General features: G+C 28.8%; 1 protein-coding gene across 1 annotated transcript; it reads right to left on the bottom strand.

The window, feature by feature from the left end:
• Positions 1-935: 935 nt before the first annotated feature.
• BDCG_17838 (uncharacterized protein) lies at positions 936-1,837 on the bottom strand (the record flags this gene model as incomplete). Its single annotated transcript, XM_045426891.1, has 2 exons — positions 936-1,372; positions 1,816-1,837. 2 exons carry the CDS (start codon positions 1,835-1,837, stop codon positions 936-938), a joined length of 459 nt encoding a protein of 152 aa, XP_045282660.1.
• Positions 1,838-16,153: the final 14,316 nt, after the last annotated feature.

The raw sequence follows: 16,153 nt of genomic DNA, 5'->3' as shown, positions 1-16,153 counted from the left end.
TTAATATTATTAATCTATCTCTACTGCTATTCTAATAGAGCTACAGTCTGTAGAAAAAGTAAAAAGAGACACTTCAGAGTCTACTTATTAATAATTATATTCTTATTAAACTTATTCTTCATTATTGAAGTCTTCAGTATTAGTATCTTTATCTATTATAAAGTTAGTACTGTAGTATCACAGAAGAGTATACTATAGAAGAGTATAAAAAATATATAAAGTATTAACTTATTAATTTATAAAGTATCTCAGTTATCTACTTTAATTAAAGTAAGATTCTCTCTGATCAGTGATTTATCTCTATAATACTTTTATAAGAGAGGTTGAACATGATTGATTATTGTTATTTAACTAGTAGCTAGTGAAAGCTAAATATATGTGTGTGGGTCACGTGAGTTAGAGCTTGTGTAGTAGCTTCAACACTCTCTCATGCTACGCAGGCCAGTTAACCCACATAGTTAAAAGCACTCAAATCATTCAAATCTGCAATAATAATTAATTACACAAAGTAGAGTCTAGTTTTCTCATAAGGACTAGCTTCATACATGCAAATACACGCGAATATGCAAGAAAAAACGCTCAAATCCGTTCTTTCTGTATCTGTATTACCCCCTCAGTCATCTGAACACTGCGGGGTCTCATTTCTCATATTTTTGTCATTTTATTGTTATTGTTACCGTGGTTATCATATAGGCACACTCAGTGGCCTGGTTATCATGAGTTATTGTGATTATCATGAAGTATTATCTTTATTCTGAGTTATTATATGAGCATTCAACAGCCCGGGTATTATAATTATCAGTATCATGATTATCAGTATCATAATTATCATTTTAGTAGACATGCTCAATAGTGATGTATGTAGGCACTGAGCTTTCATTATTATTCTTTGTTCTATTCTTCCAATCAACAGAACACTTTTCAGAGTGTATAAATCAGTAGTAAGACTCTTCATGATCATTCTGCTTGCAGTGAGTGCACTTCTTGTTATTCTTCTTATTATTCTTATTCTTCTTGATGATGTCTTTGGCATTCTTTGTATCATCTCTGACATTTTTGTTATTCAACAGCAGGCGGAGTAGTATATCCCTGCAGAGATCAAGAAAATCATCTTCTAGTGATGTGACATTATCATTCTTTGCTGCATAGTTCATGCAATCTCTGATAAAGGTTGACCACTTCTTGATAAGGCTGTTGAGAAGCTTGTTGAAGAATATGAAGTTGGGGATATTAGCATATTCAAGACAGATATACTCAATGTGAATTGCAAGCAGGTGTTCTATGAATAAGTGATTGAAGCTATCATAGATGGCAGTTACACTGATATCATTGAATTCCTTGAACAGGTGAGCTCTGCGGATTTCCACCTGTTCTGAAAAGAATGCTGCTATGATGTTTCATAGAGCAGCAGAACTTAGGGAATCTTCATCAACCGCTTCACCACGAACTCGCTCGATTTTTCGAATAAGAACCCGCCGATAGATCCATCGAAAAGCCCTCGATCATACGAGCATTTTGACCCCATCGCCGACCGCATACCCCGTGTGGTGGTGGAGTTATCCAGCCAAACGTGAACCAGACATCGTTCGGAACTCCTGCGTGGGATTATCCCCCATTCTCCCCTACCACACCACAACCCCGGGCCAAATTGCCATACAAATTGTAAGGTGAAGAGACCTAGCCGTATGCACCAATCTTCTCAATTTTGGAAGATCCCCGATCTGTAGTTGTGGAGATATCTGAGAAGTGACCTCCGCGAAAACCCTGTCCATCTTTGATGTTCCAAAACACCAACGCCAAGTCCCACCCTCGTACCGCCCTTCCCAATCTGGCCCATCCCCGGCAGAAAAATACAAAAAGATACCTCAGCGATAATATCAAGCACATAATCAATGAACAACAAGTCAACAGCACACCAACAACTATAAAATCAGTATATTCCAAGGTCTGACTGAGTCTTTGATCCCTGCACAGTGAGATATATTAAATCTAGTTTTAATACCTCAATATTCAATAGATTCTGTAAGAGATTGAGAACAGCAACACTAGATTTCTATTGAATTTGAGAATTAACTCTATATTGATATAATCATTGACAAAGTCTTCTATTTTGAGATATAAATAACCAGTTTCTCTACATCCTGCTGACAATATTTACATTATTATATAGAAACAGACTTATATTCTCTATAATATCAAGACTCTGAAGAGGGAAAGTCTTGATAGAAGATATACAGTAGTGTATATCTTAGCAGTTTCTATCTCATTCTTCTGCAGCAGTTAATGCAAAAAAAAAAAAGATCTTAGAAATAGTTTTTTACTTCTCTTGAAAAAGTAAGGTGTTTTTCTCTGGGTTTTACACAATATTCTTATAAAGAATTAAAAACAGAGTTATTTTCTGTCATAATTTCATATTCTTTTAAGTAAGAATTACTTTTTCAGTGACTGAAGAGCTTTCATTAATACTTAATTCTTTTTTATACTCTTTATTAACTGATTTGAGTTGCACACTTGTTGTGTGAGAAGAATTGAATAATTTAGAATAAAATTGAATAGTTTTAATCAATTTCTCTGTAAAAAATTGATTTATTTTTTGTCAGTTTTTCTCTCAAAAACTGTCATATTATCTGATTTACTATCAATTGATATCATACTTTTCCTCACTGTATCTCAAGAAAGAGATTGTAAAGATTTTATTGATTTATCTTAAAAATCAATTTTAGTTTATTAAATTCTCTTCAAAAATCTAACCTAGTTACTGAACTAGTGTGAAAAAAATCAGGTGTTTTATACACAAAAGTCTGCTATTCTTCTTTTGAAATAGTCTGATCAACTTTTCAATTGAAAACAGACTTAGAAACCTCTTAATTGAAACAGTCTGACCAACTTTTCAATTCAAAAGAGTTTAATAAATATTTCAATTGAATTAGTCTGATCAACTTTTCATTGAGTAAGAACAATGAGTTCAAAAGTACACTCAGTTGATGTGGAAAAAGATGTCTTCTCAAATATTATTTCTGAGATTGAAATTCTGAAGAGAAGAAAGAAAGAAGAAATAGAGAAACAATAAGTTCTTGAAATACAGAAACTTGAAAAAGTAAGTAAAATTCTTGAAAAGCAGTGTCTGAGTGAGATGAATGAAGAAGTTCTGTTAATTCTTCATACTCAGACTAGACAACTACAGAAAGTGATCAAGTTCAAACTTGGAATTTCAAACACAGTTCAAAAAACTTTAAAAATTTCTAATACAATTACTGACTCTTCAGTTTACTCTTCTTTCTTTTCTACTTCTTCTTCTTCTTCTTCTTTAAATCAGAAGAAAACATATGCTCAAGCAGCTGAATCTGCTATCTCTAAATCTGCTATCTCTAAATCTGCTATCTCAAAACCTGCTCAAAATTCTGAGAAAACTGAGAAGAATACTGCTCATACTTCTAGTGATAGAAGAGTGAAGGAAAAAATGTAAAAAGAGAAAAATCTTCAAATCTTCAGAAATAGAAGACTTATTCTCAAAGTCTCAAATCAGAACATATTGCAGAGAAATAAGCTAAACTCAAACCTCATTTTCAGAATTAGAAATGAAATCAATCAGCAGTTCTTTTCTCAGTTAATAACTGATATTGAAGTTCAAAAATCAGTTATAGCTTCAATTGAGTCATTCTTCTTTGAAAACTCCATCATTCTGACTACAATGCCTGAATTCAGTGCTGAATTTCTTATTCAGAATGAGAATCTCTGAAAATCAGCAGTAGAATCTTTGTTAAACACAATAATTCTATCTAAGAGAGATGAAAAGTGAGACAAATTCATTCTTCATAATATTTCAGTTGAAATTTTTGACTGTGAAGAAGGAATACTACTTCTCAAAAATAAATTAGAAGAATACAACTCTATTCAACTGAGAAAGAAGCCTGTATGACTAAATTCAATTGAGTTCAGATAAAGCAGAAGAAATGCCTCTGTTCTAGTATATATAAAGACAATGAAACAGTCAAAGATCTCTGAAGTAAGAGTAGCAGATTTGAAAATGAGAGTTCATGAATACAAAGACTCAAGAATGAATCTCAAAGCTCAAACACAGTGTTCAAACTGTCAAAGATATGGACACTTTGCAATCTTCTGTTTCAGAGACTTAAAATGTGCATTCTGTATCAGAGATTATAAAACTAGTGAGTATAAATGTGAAATATGCTTAAAAAGAGATGAAATATGTTAACATACTCTGCTTAAATGCTCTAATTGCAAAGAAAAACATGCATCTAGCTCAAAAGAATGTATGTTTACTTCAAGAACTCAAAAGAACTGGAGAAAAGATGAAGCTCAGAGTAAACCTAGAACTGAAGAGAATAGTCAAGCCAGTAAACTCACAACTACAAGCTTAAAAAGAAGAAACTCTCAACTATCTAAGTCTTCAAACTCTAATTCTCCAGCTAAATGTAAACAGAATTTGAATCCTCAAACTTCTGTTAAGATTAGAGAATTGAGAAATGACTCTGATGATAAACTAGATATAATGCAAGCAGTTGAGATTTCTACTTTTCAAAACAGTTATAATCTACTATCTGATGATAGTGATTAGATTCTACTCTACTCTCTTTTAGTATGAATACACAATAAAAATAATAAAAAAAGTTTAAAAACTCTTCAAAAATCACATTTATTCAAAATAATGTGAATAGAAACTTAAATTGCATTTATTCTTATCTTCAAATTGTATTTGAATAAAAAGTTGATTTTATACTGCTTCAGGAGCTGAATTTTGATGCTGAGTAAAAATATGTCATTTCTCATTTAAGCTACTACTGCTTTTTACCTCAAAAGTCTGAGATAAAGTCAAGAGTAGTGATCTATGAAAGAAAGAGATCAAGATATCAATTTAATCTAAGATTTGATATCATGTCTGACCCTGATATTCTGATGAGTGACATTATAGATAAAGAAAATGAGTTTAATACTATACAGCTCATAAATATCTATAATGAAAAGTCATTGAAGAAAAATAACAATATCTGAACAATTGATAGAGGATTTCTGAACATAACTTTATCAAGAAACTCTATAATTGTAGAAGACTTCAATGCACATCATCTCTGATAAAATTCAGAATACAAGAGAGCAGTGAGAGCTGATAATCTGATTGAATAAATCTTTGAGTATTCAATAGATTTGATTAATAAGTCTGATCAACAAACATTCTTTAGAAAAGGTATGAAACAGAAGTCTATTATAGATCTAATCTTCATGTCATAAAATCTAATAAAAAGAAGACTTGTAAACTTATTTATTAATTCAAATGAGATATCAGAATCAGATCATGAGATTATTCAATTTGATATTAAACTGAGTGAAAAACAAATGAGTGAAAATTCTCTTCTCTCTAATCAGTATAACTTTGAAAAAGCTGATTGAAAAGCAGTTGAAGAAAGTATAAAACTGTTAAAATCTGAAAGACAGAATGAGCTATATTGAAATTCTAGTCAAGATATCTCAAATGAAATGCTTGAGAATAGAGTGAAGCTTATTACATCTATTATTCTAACAAGTGTTAGAGATAATATTTCAAAGAGAAAATCTTCTGAGTATTCAAAATCTTGATAAAATGAGAATATCTCATCTAAAAGAAAAGAATTAGCTACTGCTAGAAGAGATTGAAAGAATGATATAATATCTGATGAAGAGTTCAAAGCTGTTAGAAATGAATATTTTTCAGATATTAAAAGAGCTAAAACAGACTGCTGGAATAAATTTCTTGAAGAAGCACAAGAGAAGAAAGTTTTTAAAGCTTTTAACTATACTAAAACAAGAAGTGTAGCAAAACTTCCAGCCTTAGAATATAAGTTTCAGAATGAATTACATACAGCAAACTCTTTTGAGAAAAAATGTCAAGCTTTCATGAGAATTCTCTTTCAGAACTCACCAGATTCAGATTCAGATTCAGAGAAAGAGAATATATTACTTCTCAACTACATTGATGAAAATGACTGGAAATAGTCTAATCTTACACAAGATGAATTAGAGTCAGCTATCTTCTCAAGTTCTGTTAAAACTGCTGCAGATCCTGATTCAATTAATCACTTAATTATTCAGAATACATATTCCTACTTAAAGAATGAATATTTTGAGCTCTTTTTCAATCTCTTGAAAAATGAATATTATTCTGAATGCTGAAGAGAAGTCACTGAAGTGATTCTTATAAAATCTAATAGAAAAACTTCAATTTCTAAGTTATATAAAGTAATATCTCTATTGAACTGCCTAGAAAAGGTTTTAGAAAAGATAATAGCTACTTAACTATCTTTTATAAGCTCTATAGATGATTCTCTTTTATTCAGTGAATAAATGAGAGATAGAAAACAGTGTTCTGCAATTGACACTGTTCTCTCAGTTGTTCATGATATTCAAATAGCAAAGTATGAGAATCTGATCTCAACTGCAGTTTTTATTGATATAAAAGAAGTATTTGATTATGTTTCAAAGTCAAAGTTAATTCAGATATTGAAGATATTAAAACTGTCACTTTCTCTAATAAAATGAGTTAACTGTTTTATATCTAAAAGAAGTATATAACTCTTCTTTGATGAAATGAAATAAGACAAGACTGAGATAAAAATAGAAGTATTACAGAGATCTTCAATCTCACTCATTTTATTTACAATATACACTGTATATCTATTTAAAAATAGAAATATGAGAATAGTGCAATCTCTAAGTTATATAGATGATATTGATCTAGTCTACAGCTCAAAAACTATCAAAGAGAATTTGAAAGTAATTGAAGAAGCTGCAAAGAAGATCTTTGTTAGAGTAGATATCAATCAAATTCAATTTAATATGAATAAAACTGAGTTAATTCACTTCTTTCTGAGATTCAATGAGAAAGAACTATCTCTAACTCTTTTAAATAGAGAGATTAAACTCAGTGTAAATATCAAATGATTAGAAGTGTGATTAAACTCTAAGTTGAATTTTAAATATCACATTCAACAAAGAACTGTCAAGGCAGAAAGACTATTAAATAACATAATCAGACTATCAAATACAGAGAGAGGTCTATTCTTCCAGGCTATGAGACAGTTATATATAGCCTGTATTACATCAGTAGCTGATTATGAAGTTCAAGTTTAATGAAATAATCAAGGGAATTTCACTGAACTCTTTCAAAGTCTGCAAAACAGAGCCTTGAGAAGAATTCTGAAAGCATTCAAATCATCTTCTATTAAAGCAATGGAAATTGAAGCTTCAATTCCTTCTCCTGCTATTAGATTTAAGAAGACCTGTATGAACTATACTCTGAGAGTTGTAAAGATGAGCTCAAATCATATAATCAGAGAAAGAGTCTCTTCTTCATTTTCATTAATTAACTCTGGAAATGAACTGAATTGAAATAGATTTCTTGATTGAAATGAAAATAATTCTTCAAAGAAAATGCCTTCTCAACTGTACAGACTATGCTCTCTGATTAAAAATCAATTTTCTTCTTTAAATGTTGAAAAAGTTGATTATGAGAAGTTATCTCTCTGAAGAGAAAAGCTTGAATCTCTTATAGACTTACAAATAAGTGAACTATCAAAAGAGAAAGAATATGAACAGCATTTGAAGAGAATTTCTACAATCAATATAAAAGACTCTATTCTGATTTATTCAGATGACTCAAAAAATGAGAACTTGAATAGATTAGATGCAGGCATTGCTTATACTGAAGATAATATCAATTTTATCTCAGATTTCTGAAATCTAGGCTCTGAATGTGAAGTCTTTGATACTGAACTATTTGTAATAGTGAAAGCTTTCAAACTCATTGAAATAAAATCTCATAAAAGAGGAAATTGTTTAAAAGAGACATGAATATTCTCTGATAGTCAAGCTGCTTTAAAAAGACTTAGAAATAGTCAGATTTATAATGATCAAATGAATCTTGAACTGATCTTAAGCTCTATTTTGAAAATTCAAAAGAGAAGAACATTAAAGCTGATAATTCATCTACACTAAGTTCCTGCTCATATGAATATTCATGGCAATGAATTGGCTGATTCAGCTGTAAAAAAGAGTGCAGAATTAAGCAGATCTATTCAAAAAATTATGTCCTGATCTTTTATAAAGAGAAAAATAAAAGAATCTTGTTTAGATAAGTGAAATGAAAGCTGGCAGAAATAAAAGAAGAGTATACATTATTCAAGATTTGAAACAAAACCCAAGTGAAAATCTTGTTCAATTAAATGTAAAAAGAAAATATTCTCATCTATAATACAGCTGAAACTAGAATATGACTATTTCAAATCTTATATACAAAGATTTGATGATAGATTTGACTCAATAGAATACTCATTCTGCAATACAAATGAGAATCCTGAGCATATTGTAATACACTGTGCATTATACAATAGTCTCAGAGTCAGATTGAAAGAGAAGTATGATTTAAATCAATTAAATATGAGATTCTTATTCTCAACTGAGATAGGAATTAAATACTTAATAGACTTTCTATCAGAAACTCAAGCAGCTACAAGAAAATGACTAAATTCACAATTATCTGAATATGAAGAGGAGGAAATTAATCAGATATAGTCTGGTAAAACAGCTATATACTATCTTTCAATAATTTGTTTTGTTACAGTCTTTCTTTATTTTATCTTTTTCTTTCAATTTCTTTCTGTCTATCTATTTAATGTGTCTATCTTTAAGACTGTGTTCTCTTTTCCTTTGTCATGATATTGTCAAATGATTTCAAAGTATGAGATGATGTTAAAACACTGCAATTTGTAAACAGTTTTTGTATTCTGAGCTGGAATTTTCTGATTTTGCATATCTGAAATTGATGAATGTATAATAGTTAACTTTACAGATATAGGAAAAACTCTGAGAACTAAAAGTTCTCAGGTAGATGTCATAGTCTCTGACTGCATACATCTATAATTGAAGAATAATAATAATAATAACTTAGGGAATCTTAAGATATAGTAAAAAGAGATTTGACTTCAATAGAAACAGAAGATTATACAAAATTATATAGTCAGAAGTTGCATTTCTCTCAGAATCATTTCATATTCTTAGAGACATTCTTCAAGAGTTTTGTAGTTGCATTCAGAAGATCTTCTGTGTGAGATTACTTGATAACAAGCAGAATCTCTTCCTTTCAAATGAGATAATCAGATGTTGATTTAAGAAGACCTGGTTTTTGAAGGTATTTAATGCATTCACGGAATTCTTGAAGAACTCTGCTCAGTGCAGAAGTATTATCTTGATTTTGAAGGTATTCTGTAAGATCAGGGCTTAGATCATTGTCATCATTGACAGTAGTTATAGCTGAAGTGCTTTGATTGACAGAGGCAGTTCTTATTCAGTGTATTTCCTCATTCTTCTGAGCAATAAGCTGTCTCAGAATGATGGCTTCATCATGATCTGTCATATCTTCAGATTCTGAAGAATTATCTTGAGCTTGATTATTGCATCATCTTCGCGCGGTTATTAATGTTGAAAAGAATTCAGCTATCTGATTCTCTGAAGTCTCTTCATGATTGATCGATCTCATATTGACAGGCATTTAATATGAGGTATTTGAATGAAAAAAGCAGCTATTTGAAAAGCTTATTGTATGATTATTACATGATTATAACACTTCATAGAAGTGCAAGAGCTTCATAACCTGTGAGAGAGGTTGAACATGATTGATTGTTGTTGTTTAACTAGTAGCTAGTGAAAGCTAAATATATGTGTGTGAGTCACATGAGTTAGAGCTTGTATAGTAGCTTTAACAACTTTTAACAGCAGTGCTGACTAATCTCTTTTTAAAGTTAGTCATTCTGAGATGTTTTTTCATCTTAAAAACTTACACTTTTATCTTCTTTTACAGATGAGTAAGAGAAATCTTCTCAGTTTTAATAGAATTTATTAATACTTGAAGCTTCAAGACTCTTACTCTGTACTACTTAAGTATCTAAGCTTCTTATCAGAAGTAATATAATATCTTCTTATAAAATAATACTTACAGAGAGATAGAAGTTATTATTATAGATATAACAGAAATAATAAGAGTGAGAGAAGAGATAAATATATAAAATTCTCTCTTTCTTCAGCTACTTAATACAGTATAGATAAATAATAATACTGATCAGAAACTGTATCAGAGTCTTCTTACAGAGAAAAGATAAAGAAACTATAAGACTCTGTGAACTTAACTCAGTAGTATTCTAAGCAGAGCTCAGATATACTATAAAAGAGAAACTATAGATTAAACTTCTCAGAGTTACTATTTCTGAAATCAACCTCTCTTCAAGATTCTCTCTAAATAATTACACAGAGTTATACATTACTGTGTTAACTCAAGAGAGAGACAGTGTTATAACAGTGATAAAAGAGATAGAAAAAGAACTGATTATAAACAAACTAATCAGCAGAAGAAATAACATTTTACTGCAAGATATAACTACTATCACTGCAGCTGTAAGAGATGTAGAAGAAGAAGAAGATATGATAATAAAAGCAGTACTTCTGCAGCTTATCAACACTGCTGTCTCTGTTCTTAATCTAGCTTTCTTAATAGTCACAGAGACTGCAGCTGCATCATAAAGATGTTTATTACTTACTAGAAAATATTAAAATAAATCTCTTATTATCTTTCAAGAATAATGCATTCATACACTCACTATTACAAATTGAGAAGAGAAAAAAAAAAGTGTAATAGAAGAGAAGAATCTTTCTGAAAAGTTCTGTTACTACTGTTAACTTTGTCTCTAAAATATATCACTTTTATAGAAAGTTTTATATATAGAATGAAATATATTAAGAGATCTGTAAGTCACTTATTAACTACATTTTTCATATTTTAATTAATATATAAAGAATTTACTTATTACACAGTTAAGTTAAACAGAGATGAGAAAAAGAAGATTTACACAGTCAGCAGAGAAACTCATCTATTTCTTTATATTATATACAGTGTATATACTGTTAAATTAGTTAATAACTGTTACTATATAATAAAGATAATTTCTAATTAATAATCTTAAGAATATCAGAACTATACTCTTAAAGAGAAGAGTATTATTATACTCTTAACTATACTAAGACTCTGTTATAATTTTATATAATCTATTACTTCTCTATAGATGATTTCATTTATTTCACAGATTATTCAAATCAGTTTTCAATCACTTTATAATATTATTCAGATATAATTTAGAAAGATGTAATTAGTAAATATAAAAACTCTACTTTTATATAAGATTAGCAGATTACTCTTTTATAACAGTAAGATATTACTGAGATATTACTTCAGCTATTCTTACTTATAAAATAAGAGAAGAGTATTCACTTATTATCTATATAGAATAACTAGATACTGACTCTTAATTAAAGAGATCAGTGATTTATTTTATCTTCTACTGAAATAGATACAAGAGTTACTGTATTTCTTATATACTCTTCTTAGTATACTAAGTATCTTATCTGTGATATTCTTATAATAACTCTGTAGCTTATAAGCTCACTATTTAAGTAAGATAGTTAAGCTTACTTATATAACTCTTTAAACAACTATCTCTATATAATATCACTGACTAGTCATTACTTTGATTCTATATGTTATAATAAGATACATTATTTTTTATGTCTTTATTTCTCTATCTTCTTTATTTTAATATTCTTCTTTCAATGTGTATATTTCAATGTTTTAAGTAATTTAGTAAGCTTATTTAGACTGACTGTATAACTGTGTCTGAGATTAGAACTAGAATATTTAATAGTCTTATTATCAATTTAATTAATCTCATTACACAGTTTTAGTATTAGATAGTAGTCTTATACTGTCTCAGTGAGACTTACTGTCTACTCTTATCACATTTTTCAAATGAGACTATGATTTTCACTTCTCAATTTAAATTATTTTTATTACTTTAAATGACTTTAAATCTCATTTAAGTATTATCAAAAAGCATTACTTTTTAAAAAATTAAAAATAGTCTAAAAAAAACCTTAAAATGTCTAAAAATAGTAACTTTATACTAAGAATGAGACTAAATAAGATTAAATAGAATTACTTTCTTATTTTTTCTAAGTTCTAATTTCATTTTAAGATCTGATATATAGTCACTTTGCATGTTTTTTTAGTGATTAATATTAGCGGAATTCATGTTAAGAAATGTATAAGATCAGATCAAATGAGATTAAATATGAAATTTATAGTCTCAGCAGTCAGTCTAAGCTCATTTACTGCATTCTCAGCAGATGAAATGTATCAGATAGATATTTTATTCTTATAGATAAGATTCTGAAGAATGTGAAAACAGATCTCTATATACTTCAAGTGATGCAGAATTGCTTCAGAAGAGAATAGCTCTATAATAGACTTATTATCAGTATAAATTATATAAGTGAGATTATTAACTGTGATGAGAATGAGATGATTATCATTATTTATATTATTAAGATGAGATGAAATGAATTCAGTATCTTCTAGAAGCTTATAAAGACAGATAAGCTTATATACAGTCTTGAAAAATGCAATATATTAAGTCTCTGTTAATGATTTGAAGATCTCAGTTTGCAAGCAGCTCTGTCATACAACAGAGTCATCTGTTATATAGATGATATAATCAGTAATTGAATGAGATTCTGAATCTCTACCAGCTTAATCAGTATCTGCATATGCTACAGATTCAATATCAGTACCTCTGTAATGAATTATATCTACATTGATTGAATCTTGTAGATATCAGAGTGTATACTTATATACAGCTCAGTTCTTTGATATAGACTGTGAGTTGAATTATTCAAGAAATTCTGCAGTGAAGCTTACATTGAGATGTGTATTAATTACTAGATATTGCAGAGATTTAATATCAGATTAATAGAACTGTAGAGTAAATTCTGCTGTGTATATAATCAGTTTCTTATTATTATTTATAAAATCAACATTCTTCTTTATAGAAGTGAATGTAAAATAACAGTATTTATTAAGAACTTCTTCAGAAGATTTCTTATAAAGAGAGATTGAGACAATGTTAATAAAGTTAAATCTCTATTAATCTTTATTCTCAGATAGCAGTTGAAATCTTCTACATTCTTAATCTTGTAATTAGTAATAATTTCAGCTTTAACTCAGTTCAGATCATTGATTTTCAGACTGTAGAGATGAATATTATTTATATAGATAATTATATAGATCTCTCTTATATCATAAATAAATAGTTCAGTATCATAGAGACTGATACAGAAGTCTGAGTATAATAGCATCTTTTACAGCTTCTTATATCATAAGAGTACTGCTTGCTTAAGGCTGTAGAGTCTCTGTATTAACTTATATACAAGATTATCACAGTTAGACTGGCCGCCGGGATCATGAATTTCACGTTTAATTCTATTTGATCTGGTTTCATACATTTCTTGATGTGAATCCCGCTGGGACTAGTCATTAAAAAAACATGCAAAGTGACTATATATCAGATCTTAAAATGAAATCATGACTTGAAAAAAATAAGAAAGTGATTTCATTTGATCTCATTTAGTCTCATTCTTGACATAAAGTTACTATTTTTAGACATTTTAAGGTTTTTTTTAGACTATTTTTAATTTTTTAAAAAGTAATGCTTTTTGATAACACTCAAATGAGATTTAAAGTCATTTAAGACAATAAAAATGATTTAAATTGAGAAGTGAAAATCATGATCTCATTTAAAAAATATGACAAGAGTAGACAGTAAGTCTCACTGAAACAGTATGAGACTACTATCTAATGTTAAAACTGTGTAATGAGATCAGTTGAATTGGTAATGAGACTATCAAAAAATCTGGTCCTGGTCTCAGACACGGTCACATGATCAGTCTAATCACAGTCTTCACAGAATTCTGTAAGTTAATTCATATATATCTATTCATCAGCAGATAGTTAAGTGTTTAAAAAAGCAGTTATTATATCAATCTACAGAATATATCATCTCTGAAATACTGAGATTATTATAAGAGCTTGAGAGATTCATACAGAAATAACAGATGCAAAGATTCTAGAGTAATTAATTCTCTTCTGTTGATGATTTCTGCAGATAATTCAGCAGGTCTTATAGTGAATAATCTCACTTATGTTATTGAACTTTTTATCAAATACTCATTAACTGTGAAGAATACTTATATGTGATAGTCTCTCAATCAGTCACTAGATTTTAATCTGTTTTAAACAGTTGATCTCTTTAACACAGGTCTTGTAGTAGTATTTTCATTCCATGAAAGCTTTAGCGTGTGTGAGATTTTTCAGAATTCAAAGTGCAGTAATCTCAGAATTGAAAGATAGATTCTCAAGACTATTTCTCACTGAAGATTCTCTTACTGTAGATTTTCTCACTGTAGTGATATCTCTTGTAGATATTGAAGAATCATCAGATTTAACTATAAGTTCTGAGAAGTTCAGTGTATTCTGCATTAAAAAGATAGATATTCTCACAGAGATTTCATAGTTAATTTATCAATTATTAGTGAGTATGAGAAATAATGAACACTCAGGTCAGCTTTTCTCATCAATGAACAGATCATTAATTAATGAATCAGAAATTACTGAAGAAATCACTGCGGTCTCTTAACAGATCATAGTAAGTAGATCTGATATCACTGAAGAAATTACTGCAGCTGCTTTACAGACTGCATTGAGAAGAATTTTCAGATTGTATGTAGTCAGTATTAATAAATCAGCAAGATACAGATTCTTCTGAAAGATAATATCTTTTAATATATATAAATATCTATTGAAGAAATTCATCAATCTATAATTGATAAAATCATCATATTTTACAAAAATCAACTCTTTGAAACAAAAAGTTATCTTATTGATGAGCTTGAAAACTATCTTTAAAAATACTTTACAACTTCATTAGCAAATGTCATATGCAGAAGATAGAGCTTCAAGTCAGATTTTATACAGTGTAATTGACTTTGTATTTTCAGAGCTCTTATACAATATGATTGAGATTGATATAAGATTAAGCAGCTCTGTGACTGTAATAACTACCTTATCTCACATCTTTTCAGAAGTGAAAGAGTCTATTAATAGTAATTAAGACTTCTCAATGATTAAATTAATTAATTATTCAGATACTTTATCTTACTGTGAAGTATAAGAGAGAGTCAGCTCTTATTTTATTTCTTCACTGAGTATATATACTGTGACTGCATTTGAATTCAATTCTTCATAGTCTGAGTGAATAATTGCAATACTACATCTCAGCAGTAGACTGACTACTGAGATCATGAATGTCATGTTTAATTTCATTTAGTCTGATCTTATACATTTCTTAATATGAATCCCGCTGAGACTAGTCATTAAAAAAACATGCAAAGTAACTATATATCAAATCTCAAAATGAAACCATGACTTGAAAAAAATGAGAAAGTGATTTCATTTGATTTCATTTAGTCTTATTCTTAGTATAAAGTTACTATTTTTAGACATTTTAAGGTTTTTTTTAGAATATTTTTAATTTTTTAAAAAGTAACACTTTTTGATAATGCTTAAATGAGATTTAAAGTCATTTAAAGTAATAAAAATAATTTAAATTGAGAAGTGAAAATCATGATCTCATTTGAAAAATATGACAAGAGTAGACAGTAAGTTTCACTGAGATAGTATGAGACTACTATCTAATATTAAAATCATGTAATGAAATCAGTTAAATTAATAATAAAACTATTAAAAATTCTGATTCTGATCTCAGATATAATCACACAGTCAGTCTACTCAGCAGATTTTTGATAAATTAATTGAAGATCTGTAGATATCTCAACATCTTATTCTTATATTTTAATAGAAATATTCATCTTATATAGATAATATTATCTGTAATTATCATTGTAAGCTTCTTATCAGTGTAAGATAATATATTATTCTCAGTTTTAAAAGTCTTATCATTACTGAAAATATTTACTCAAATTTTCAAGACCTTTCAGATAATATGATATGATGTGAAATTCTTATAGAAAGAATGTTTCTATTTAGTCTTAACATATATAACACAGAATGATAATTTTTTCAGACTGATAATAATAATATCAAATCACAGATCTCTGATCATTTTCAATATACTATTTTCACTGATATAACTAAGTTAATGATATTACTCATCTATCAGAAGCTGCTTCAAAAGAACTGCAGATAATTAAGATAAAGATAAAA

The sequence above is a fragment of the Blastomyces dermatitidis genome, assembly GCF_000003525.1.
Source record: "Blastomyces dermatitidis ER-3 genomic scaffold supercont1.12, whole genome shotgun sequence".
In the NCBI taxonomy this organism is placed as follows: Eukaryota; Fungi; Ascomycota; class Eurotiomycetes; order Onygenales; family Ajellomycetaceae; genus Blastomyces; species Blastomyces dermatitidis.
This window is presented reverse-complemented; position numbering and strand designations above follow the sequence as displayed.